Below are 10,594 nucleotides of genomic sequence, written 5' to 3' on the forward strand. Positions count from 1 at the left end.
TACATATATAATCCAAATGCATACCTTGCTTTAATAAAACCAAAAGAGCTTTTGTGCATATAAGCAAATGCGTATCAGTACTATCAAAATTCATACTAGAACATAGATTTCAATTTGATATATACACAGCTCTGCAAAGCTGTGTTGATTTGCTTCGCATGTGTTGGCTCAAAGTAAGAAGAGAACACAGGAGAATCGATGATGTTTAACTTAAAGGGGTGGAACACAAAAATGAGGAAGTTTTTTTTCAAAGAGGAAATCGAAAGGAGTTACTTGCAGACTAAATGCGTGCAGGTGAGACAGAGACAAGGGTTTGTGTTTGTTCAGTCTTTTCAATTCTTTAAAACCTTAGGAAGGTTAAACAGCACAGTAACAGGAACCACTAAGTTGTATACAAACACAAAAAACCCCAAATAATCTGTGTTAAGCTAAATGTAATGGAAGAACAAGAAAAGATTGGACAACTTGCTATTAATTTTCACAGCCTTTGCAAAAACCTTTTTCAGACTCATCAGAAGCAGGAAGTCTATGGGGCCAGTAGGGGTAGAGCATTAAAAGGGGTATTTTGGGAGAAGAATCCTTAACAAGCTATATTAAATCAGAAACCCTGTACTGGAAAAAACTGGGGAGGATCCCGTGTTAGAAATTTGTAGGGGATATTATTAGTGAGCCTAGTCAAATTGAAGTGCTACTAAAGAAGAATTTGATAATAAAAAGTGATTGATCAAGGTGATATTCCAAATTGCTGAGGGGGCAACAGCTGTGGTTATTTGTAAACAAAGATAAGCCTAACTTAGGTGTTACTTTTGAGGAAGAGATCACGGAAACATCTAGTACTATTCTTTGAAAATCTTGCTCCATTCTTAGCAACAATCAAAGAACAGGAAAAAAATGATTAGGAAATAATACACAACAGATCAAAAACATCTTTATGCCTTCATTAGGTAAATCTGTATGGGCCCCAGATCTTGAATACTGTGTGCATTTCTTGTCAATAAAGAGAAAAAAGCAAGGGTCATCAGAAGCGTGGAATTGCTTTTAAAGGAGAATTGGATTGACCGCAGCTTTGGTTTACAAAGGAGGTGACTTAGAAGATACTAATGTCCACAAAGGGTATAAATAAATAGAAAATTGTTACTCACCATTTCCAATTACTCATTTTGTTTCGTGCCCCTTGTTCTTACCAGGCAATGTGTTGAAAATGAAAGGAAATGTTTTTCAGGTAGTGAACAACTGAACTGTGAAACACATTGTCATGGTATCTTAGAAGCTAAGAGCATAAATAGAACAAAAATGGGAAGAAATGGCCATCAAATACAGTTACGTTATTTTTGTCTCAGAAAAGCCTTACGGCACGGATTGCTGGAAGGTGGGAGGATGTAAATGGAGAGTGTCGTTACCACGCTTCTCCTTCCGTATGTTGTTTTCATTTGCATTGGCCACCGCTTGAAACAGGTGGTCTGGCAATATGGCTGCTTATGTTTATGCTTCAAGCTTCACCTTTTCTTCTGTGTGCTTGAAGCCTCGGGTAGCAAGACGTTCAAGTTATTGTTTAAGCTAGCAAAGGGCAGATAAGCCACGCGGTACCCACTTCAGGTATTTTGTGTTTATTATACATGTGCTTTCTCAACAGCCCTGTCCTTCAGTGCACTGGCGCACTTCTTGTGACCTTTGAATTGCTTTACTAGCCCTGCTGTGGAATTTGGAAAGATAAAAATAGTAACTGTTTCTAATCACATGTATTTAACACTTATAAAAGTGCCCAGGCAATGGGTAACAGTCTAAAAGCACTGCTCAAAGTAGCATTTAATAATCTGTCTGCTGCGGTGATTGTGTCCAACCTGGTAACATCGTGCGATCCGCACGCCCACCTCCTTCAGTCTCCGAGGTCCGGGGTAGGTGCGTGGCCCAGGCTGCCGGTCCCGCGGGTTACCGGTTATCAGTTACAACGTGGCAGCGCCGCCTGGGCCTGGGTTTTATCTGCCGGGGCACGGGCGGGGGGCTTTTCGAAGCGCTGACGGGACGGTAAGCGCCTGTGAGGGGGGAGCGCGGGGAGCTCGGCGCCTGCTCCGCCCGCTGCCGTCCGGCCCCAGCGAGGACCGCGCTGAAGCACGCTGCCTCAGCGCCGCTCCCCTGCGCCAGCCAGGAGCCGAGTGGCTCTCCGGGCGAAGCGGGAGGCTGACAGGCATCAGGCAGCGCTCACCAAAGGCCGGCGGGGGGGAAGGCCCCGTCCCGCCAGGCCCGGGCCGGCCCGCGGGGGCGCGGAGGCCTCAGCCCAGGGCCGCGGCCTGCCAGGGGCTCTGCGCATGCGCGGCCGATCGCGCCCTTCCCTGCGTGGGCGGGGGGGGGGGGGGGGGAGCAGGGGCCCCCGCGGGCGGGGCGCTGCGGGCGGTGACGGCAGCGGAGGCCACGCCCCAAGGGGGCGGGGAACTTCCGCCCGCCGGCGCAGCGGCCCGTCCGTCGGCCGTGCCGCGGCCACGCCCCCAGGGGAGGGGGCGGGGATTCCGGCCGGCTCGGGCCGCTTACATAACAGAGGGGGCGGGCCCTGCGCGGGCGTCACCCGCCGGTTCCCATCAGCCCCCGCGGCCCCCTATATAACCGGCATCCGGGCGGCGAGGCGCTCCACATTCAGTGGCCCCCACCAACGGCGTCGGATCCTGTCCCACCTTCCGCCACCCACTTTAAGTGACCGGGATCGTCTCGCCCACCGCCACCATCGCCATGCCCGGGTATTCCAGCGACAGGGATAGAGGGTGAGTCCGGGGGCCCGGCCGGCGCTAGCCGCCGCCAGCGTCCGGACTCTTAGACCGACTGTGGGGTTCTGGTGGTTGTGTTTTAGCCGTTTAAAATGGCGGCGAGTGGCGGGGGTTGGGCCCTGGAGCCCTTCTCCTCAGCTCCTGCCGTCCCGAGGTGTCCGTAGCTTCGCGAGGGGACGCTGGGGGAGGGGAACGGGCTTCAGGAGCTCCGAGCGCCGGCGAGGGCGGCCACCGGGCGTGGGTGGCTGCGCAGCCTGGGACGGGGCTAGGTCCATCCGCCCCAGCGCAGCCCCCGCTTCGGTGCGGCCGCTTATGAGGGGCGCGGGTGGGTTTTTTTGGGGGGAAGGGACTCGCCCCCCACCCCTCCGTGGACGTACCCCCGAGCGTGGATGGTCCGCGCAGAGCGCCGTTCCTCCCCCCCTCAGCGGGGGTGGGCTGGGGAGCGGCGGGCTGGCTGGAGGTTTGTGGGTCAGTGGGTTGGCCGGGCGCCTCGTCGATGGCGAAGCCTCGGGGAGCTCTCGGTAGGGCGGTTCCCTTTTCCTCCCTCCCTTCTCGCAAGGGACGGCGGCTCTGGCTGCTGCTGGCAGAAGCCGGCCGGCTCCCGCTTTGTGTTGTGTAAGCGGATGTTAATGGCCGGCCCCGCCATGCGGTGACTGAGGGGAAATCAAAATGCCGGCTGCTGCTGCTGCCTTTGTTCCTCCTCCTCCTCCCCCCGCCCAGCTCAGACTCTAAAATGGCAGCGGCTGGAAAATGTGGCGTAGACAGAAATGAGAGACAAAGGAAACAGCGCTGGCAGGAAGCAGCGGCCGCTCGGGCAGGTCCCCTCTGGGAGCGCTGTGTTGTGCCGGGGGGATCGCTCCCGGCGCCTGCCCGGCCGAGATCGGGGAGCGATCGGGGCAGGGGAGGCAGCCGCGGGCTCGGGTCCGCGTTGGCGGTCCTGAGGGCACGGCTGAGCCTTGCTTCGAGCCGCGCCTCGGGGCTGCCGGGGCGAGAGGAGCCTTCTGCGAGCGGAGGGACCGAGCCTAAAACGCATGGCCCCGTGGAACGTCGTTATTGAGAGAAGTCGGTCTTTGGGGATACACGAAAACGGTTCACGGGAAAGTTACCCCAAAGGTTTCCTAGCTGCCCCTGCCCGCTTTCCGCGGGCTGACACAGTGGGAGTGTCACTTGGGTGGGAAACCATTTTGTTCATGGGGTAATACAAAGGTTTTAATGCGCTTACTTAGCCTGTGTTGTAAGTTGCTAATAGACCTTGCAATTTCATTTTATGGAAACTGCGGAGATATGTGTTGATTTAGCTTCTGAATGTGAGCTGTAGCTGGGCAGATGATGGCATCTGCAACTTAAGTATGTTTTTTGAAGTTTTGGTATCCTGTAAGTGGGGTTTATAAATCTCAATTGTGAAGTTACAGAATGGACTGCAAAGATAGTGGCTAAGTTGTATAAGAAGAGGACCAAAATGTTTCTCTTGGATTCTATGTTATGATCTTCTTCTCCAGGTTTGGAGCCCCCCGTTTTGGAGGAAGTAGAGGTGGACCTCTCTCTGGGAAGAAATTTGGAAACCCTGGGGAAAAACTTACAAAAAAGAAATGGAATTTAGATGAGCTGCCCAAATTTGAGAAGAACTTCTATCAAGAACATCCTGATGTAGTTAGACGTACTGTGGTATGTACTCTATCCAACTCATGCAAAAGTAAACAAATAAGTGCAAACATGCTGAGGGTCATGGGCCCCAACAGGCACGGATGGGGTAACTTAAAAGATAACTTTGGTATCAAACTTCTTTCCAATAATGGGATTTTTGCCTTGCAGCAAGAAGTTGAGCAGTACAGATCAAGCAAAGAAGTCACAGTTAGGGGCCATAACTGTCCAAAACCGATTATAAACTTCTATGAAGCTAACTTTCCTGGTAAGTGAAGACTACCATACTGGTTGTTCTTCCTGGCTTGATTGAGGCAAAGTATAAGTTAACATTCAATTTTCTCTTCCAGCAAATGTTATGGAAGTAATTCAGAGGCAGAACTTCACTGAACCAACTGCTATTCAAGCACAAGGTTGGCCTGTTGCATTGAGTGGCTTGGATATGGTTGGAGTCGCACAGACTGGATCAGGGAAAACACTGTCTGTAAGTTTTGATTGTAGCTTGGAATACTGCTGGATTTCAGCAGTGGAAGTATGGCCTGGCCTAGTGCAGGCTGAACGCTTCTGGGAAGAGATTGTAATGAGACTTCTCTTTCTTCTGAACAGTACTTGTTGCCTGCTATTGTGCATATAAATCATCAGCCATTCCTGGAGCGAGGAGATGGACCTATTGTGAGTATTCCTAAATGAAAGGGGTCTTAATTTCTAGAGAATGTGACTTGTTTACAATCCCAATTGTCCATGCTCATAAGAGTGCATAGCTGTATTGTGTTTCTCTGTGTTGACTAAAGTGGTTCCATGTTTTGGTAGTTTCCCAAGAACATTCCATAAGCTGTGATTGGATTGTCCTTAAAATTGTACAGAACAGGGCTAGATGTCATATTTTGGAAATTGCTATCCCCTGGAAGCTACTGACTTTCATATATTTTGCCGCACAGCATAGGTCAGTGTTTGGTGGTAATTTAGTTTGCTGGTTTGGGCTACTTAAATCCACTTCAGTCATTCTGGCACTGAAGTAGCATATGACAACCTTTCCATTTAAAACTAGTGTCAAGCTTCAAATAGGTATTGAACTAAAAGCTGGGCATCTTATTTCTAGTGTCTTGTGCTGGCACCAACTCGTGAACTGGCTCAGCAAGTGCAGCAGGTAGCTGCTGAATATAGCAGAGCATGCCGTTTGAAGTCTACGTGTATTTATGGAGGTGCTCCAAAGGGACCACAAATTCGTGACTTAGAAAGAGGTATGGATAAGCCTTGATGCATCTCTGTATGAGGCGATGTGAAAACTACTTCAGCTGACTTTACTGCTTTGGTTTTAGGTGTGGAAATCTGCATTGCAACGCCTGGAAGACTTATAGACTTCTTAGAAGCTGGAAAGACCAATCTCAGGAGGTGTACTTACCTCGTCCTTGATGAGGCTGACAGGATGCTTGACATGGGATTTGAACCTCAGATCAGAAAAATTGTGGATCAGATAAGAGTGAGTATAAATGGTTCATGCATTTATCACTGTTACAGAAACAAATGCCGCCGTGCTCATTGAAGCAAGGGCAGTACCATTAACTTCCAGGCTTGTCTGGGTAGACTTTTTTTTGGTTGGACATTTGACTATATGTTGATTTTTTTTGTACTGACCTAGTCTCCTTCTCCAGCCTGACAGGCAGACTCTGATGTGGAGTGCCACATGGCCGAAGGAAGTCAGGCAGCTGGCTGAAGACTTTTTGAAAGAATACGTACACATCAACATTGGTGCATTAGAACTAAGTGCAAACCACAACATTCTTCAGATTGTGGATGTGTGTCATGATGTAGAGAAAGATGACAAGTAAGTAATCAGTGGGGGCAAAGCATTCATTTTGTTTTGTAATCGTTAGTTTTAATTTATGAAGTGCAAAATGAATTTGTCTTGATGGATTTTTTTTTTTTGACACCAGTCTGAGACCACTAAAAAAGTAAAAGCTCAGGCTGGTAAAACTGAACTTGTGTGGTACAAATCAGTACCAGCTCTAACCGTCCTCTCTTTGTAATAGGCTTATTCGTTTGATGGAAGAAATAATGAGTGAGAAGGAAAATAAAACAATTGTTTTTGTGGAAACCAAAAGACGGTGTGATGATCTTACCAGAAAAATGAGGAGAGATGGGTGAGTCTAATAGCTCGAACTTCAGTGAGCCACCCCGATAGTCTGACTATGCTCTTGATTCTTCCCGAGTGACCACTTAACTATGGTGTCACATACAGTGACAGCGGGTGTCAGTTAAAATGCTAAAACTAGCTCTAGAAGCTGTTTGGAATTTGCCAGTAGCCCTGTCTTTGACTAATGAAACTACTCAGGGAGTGGTCTGAGGTCAATCAAGTTCTGCTTTTTCAGGTGGCCAGCAATGGGTATTCATGGTGATAAAAGCCAGCAGGAGCGGGACTGGGTTCTAAATGGTGAGTATTCTGGCAATTTCTACAAGCGCATGATCTGTGTTACTTAATGAAGAAACTGATGAGTTGTTTGTGTTACAGAATTCAAACATGGAAAAGCACCAATCCTGATTGCTACAGATGTTGCATCCAGAGGTCTAGGTTAGTACAACTCGTAATGCCAGTTGCCCAAAGCTATTTAAAGAAAGTCTATTGCTTTCTTTAACCTCTGCATTTTTCTAAGTTTTCTTCACATAAAGGTGCAGTCTTTGTGGCAAGGCCTAGGCATGACAATCGGAGGACTCGAGGGGGATGGAGGACTAGTGGAAATGATCGGCTGGCTGCTTCCAGTCAAATAGAGAGGTGAAAGCTGAGAGCATTGTGTGCCAGTAATCTTCAAAAGGCAAAGATCATCCTTTAAACTACTACCCCATAAACTGTTCTCTCATGAAATAAGCAGTTTCATTCACAGTTCACTTTGCCCTGGTATTTCTCTTCTCTCCATGCTTTGCATGATTTGCCATGGTGCAGTACTGTTAGTTTTGTGCATACTGTCTGCTGTGATCTGTGGGTCTTTGAATTTCAGTGAGTTTGCTGAAATGTTGAAGAAAATAATTACAAACTTCAATGTTCAATGAAATTTTTTTCAACCATGAAATGGAGAGAGCAGCTTTAAAATGTACTAAGCCTTGTACAAATTGGTGAGTACTGGCACATGAAATCTGAGAAAAAGTCCACCTCTCACTTTAGCAAGTGGGGCAGGAAAGCAATGGCTTTTCAAATGCCTTTGAAAGTCGAAGTTCCTCCACCTATACATAGTCGTCATGTCGAGACCTGCCAGAGAGAGACACATTCTCAAGTGAACCCTGGCTTCTTGGAAGCGCTTGCCTAGACGAGACACAGTGCATAAAAACAACTTGGTGACTTTGGGGGGACAGGTATGTTTTTCTTGCAGCTGCGGTTCAAAGGTCTTGGCAAGACGAGCAGTGTGGCCCCTTTTTTTTGAGCTTCTAATGAGTGTGTATGTGAAGGACCTTGTATGTTTTTACTCTAAGGTCCTCAAATGAGCACATGAAGAGGCTGCTGTGAGCTTTAGTGGCCCTACTGCAAGAAGCATTCAGATGTCACTTGATGATTTGTAAAGGGGACTCTTGAGTTGGGAATGACAAGCAAATGCATACTCCTTTATGGTAAGGTTTTGGATCACAGGGTGGGTGATGAGACGGGAACAGACGGAGTGTGCATAAATTTCTCTTCCACAATACTCATGCAGAAATGGATAATTCTAACACTGTTCTTTGCAGCCATTATTTCCTTTAAAGTACAATTGTCTAATGTTTATCTTCGATTTGGCTGTTGTGGTGTGCAAAACTTTGTACCTTGCTTTTTGCCACACTGCAACACTTTACAGATGTGGAAGATGTGAAATTTGTCATCAATTATGACTACCCTAACTCCTCAGAGGACTATATCCACCGAATTGGACGAACTGCCCGCAGTACCAAAACAGGCACAGCATACACATTCTTTACTCCTAACAATATTAAGCAAGTAAATGACCTCATCTCTGTGCTTCGGGAGGCTAATCAAGCCATCAACCCCAAATTGCTTCAGTTGATTGAAGACAGAGGTTCAGGTAAGTACTGTTCTCGACCACAGTGCGTAGCTTTCCTCTCGGAACAAAATGGAAACTCAAATTCCACCTCCAACCTCTCTCCAGAATGGATGTGGAAGGTGGTTTAGCTACCAGTTATGGTGACCTGAGAAGGTATTTATTAACACCAATAACAAAACCCAACACCCTTTCCCCCTGAACGCTCCACACTCTCACGTTGTGCTGCACCTATGGCTAATGCTGGCCAAAGATGCGCTTTGGAGTATTTCCTCCGAAATAAAACGCTTCGGGGCTCAGTTTTGTGGCCTTCTCTCAGGTGGCTGGGAAGGATGGATGCGAGTGTCCCGCTGGCACGATCAAAGTGACTTGTTGCCTTGATGCCACCACTCGCATTACAGGGGAGAGCGTATGGCTCTCCTCAGGGGTTAGACTGCTTTCTCTATCAAAATAGTCTGCATCTAGATACTAAATACCTAAACGAGAGACTCCGGTTAGATGAAGACTGCCCAGCAAGGCAAACCTACTGTATGAGGTGAACGAATTTGGGGGTATGTAAAATGCAGCCTTTATGATGTGTATATAACTATGTCTTGTCTTCTTTGATAGGTCGTTCCCGAGGTGATCGACGTGACAGATATTCTGCGGGCAAAAGGGGTGGATTTAGTAGTTTTAGAGAGAGGGAGAACTTTGAGAGAAACTATGGTGCACTAGGAAAGAGAGACTTTGGAGCAAAAACTCAAAATGGGGCCTACAGCGCCCAAAGTTTCAGTAATGGAACTCCTTTTGGAAACGGCTTTGCAGCTGCAGGCATGCAAGCCGGCTTCAGGGCTGGTAACCCCGCAGGAGCTTACCAGAACGGCTATGAACAGCAGTATGGGAGTAATATTGCAAATATGCACAATGGCATGAACCAACAGCAGTATGCGTATCCTGCCACTGGTGCTGCTCCTATGATAGGTTACCCAATGCCGACAAGTTATTCTCAATAACTTAGTGTATTTAAATGTCTCAGTTTTTCATAATTGCTCTTTATATTGTGTGTTATCAAAACAGGATAGTTATTTAAGAAATGAGAAATGCAGAAATGACTGCAGTGCAGCAGTAATTATGGTGCACTTTTTCGCTATTTAAGTTGAATATTTCTCTACATTCCTGAAACAATTTTTAGTTTTTTGTACTAGAAAATGCAGACAGTGTTTTCAAAGTAAATGTACAGTGATTTGAAATACAGTAACAGAAGGCAGTGCATGGCCTTCCAATAAAGATATTTGAAGACCGAGTTTTCTTTCAGATGGCAATTTTCTCAACACGTGCACAACTTTACATTAATGGAATGTCAAATGTTTTTATATTAAATTCTAGAAAGGTTTCTCAACTGTGTCTGATTAAACATTTAAGCTTATACAAAAAACAGCCTTGCCTTGATTGGGCTAGATTGCTTAGCATGGCAGGCTTTGCTTTGATGGGGAAGAAAACTAAAGCTGGCTTCTAAGTAACTGTTGGAAACAGTGCTCTTCCTTGTCTCACCAGTGCAGGGCCAGTTTTTGGAAACGATCCACTGGAGTAATGGTATAGCTAAAAGGCTTGCTAACCGAAACTCTGCAGTGGCGTTGCTGATGAGCTGCTACGAGCGTAGGGAGCTTTTGCAGCACCAAAACCGTCGCCTTCACACGAGCATATGTGCAGACTAGGCTTGAGTGTAATGTACCTACAGCTGTCAGGCCTTGCGAGTTAGCATGCAGGCTTACTATGAGCTTCAGAGAAACGGGAAGATCTTAGTATTAAAACTTCAAATTATACTTAAACTGGTATTGAGCAGTGATTTCTTTATGGAAGTGGGGGGGAGGGAAGCGGGCTGTTGATCCATGAACATCATGGATTTTTTTTTTTTTGCAAGACTTGTAGTACATGCAAATGACTCTGTAATCTCAAAGCACTGCCCCTGCTGAGCGAAGCAACAGCGCTTCCTTGATGAGGAGCATAGCTGGAATAATACTTGGTCCTGGGGTTAAAGTACTTAATGCTTCCAAGTACAGTATATTAAAATTCCAGTTAATACTAACTTTCAGTTCTTTCCTCTTGCTTGTTTATCAGTAACAATGATTAGTTTCAAGTTTAACAATGCTTAACTACAGCTTAATGTATTCAAGGTTGAATCTGTCTGCAAGAATCGGC

At 46.9% G+C, this 10,594-nt stretch overlaps 1 protein-coding gene across 2 annotated transcripts; it reads left to right on the top strand.

Annotated features, from left to right (window-relative positions):
- The first annotated feature begins 2,615 nt into the window (after positions 1-2,615).
- Positions 2,616-9,788, top strand: DDX5 (DEAD-box helicase 5). Of its 2 annotated transcripts, none has more exons than XM_082327124.1 (13): positions 2,616-2,753; positions 4,256-4,421; positions 4,569-4,665; positions 4,748-4,881; positions 5,004-5,069; positions 5,497-5,638; positions 5,717-5,877; positions 6,050-6,222; positions 6,428-6,538; positions 6,767-6,828; positions 6,907-6,966; positions 8,216-8,440; positions 9,026-9,788. In XM_082327124.1, the coding sequence occupies exons 1-13, from the start codon at positions 2,722-2,724 to the stop codon at positions 9,406-9,408; spliced, it is 1,812 nt and encodes a 603-aa protein (XP_082183250.1). In that variant the 5' UTR covers positions 2,616-2,721; the 3' UTR covers positions 9,409-9,788. The 2 variants fall into 2 exon arrangements, with proteins under 2 accessions (XP_082183250.1, XP_082183251.1); XM_082327125.1 differs by having other exon boundaries at positions 2,617-2,729.
- The last annotated feature ends 806 nt before the right edge of the window (positions 9,789-10,594 follow it).

The sequence above is a fragment of the Platalea leucorodia genome, assembly GCF_965183815.1.
Source record: "Platalea leucorodia genome assembly, chromosome: 14".
In the NCBI taxonomy this organism is placed as follows: domain Eukaryota; kingdom Metazoa; phylum Chordata; class Aves; order Pelecaniformes; family Threskiornithidae; genus Platalea; species Platalea leucorodia.

Excerpts from the sequence above, each read along its gene's own strand:
- DDX5 (XM_082327124.1), top strand. The coding sequence starts at position 2,722 with ATGCCCGGGTATTCCAGCGACAGGGATAGAGG. Across the intron at positions 4,422-4,568 it reads ATGTAGTTAGACGTACTGTG|CAAGAAGTTGAGCAGTACAG; the intron begins GTATGTACTCTA and ends TTTGCCTTGCAG. Across the intron at positions 4,666-4,747 it reads CTATGAAGCTAACTTTCCTG|CAAATGTTATGGAAGTAATT; the intron begins GTAAGTGAAGAC and ends TTTCTCTTCCAG.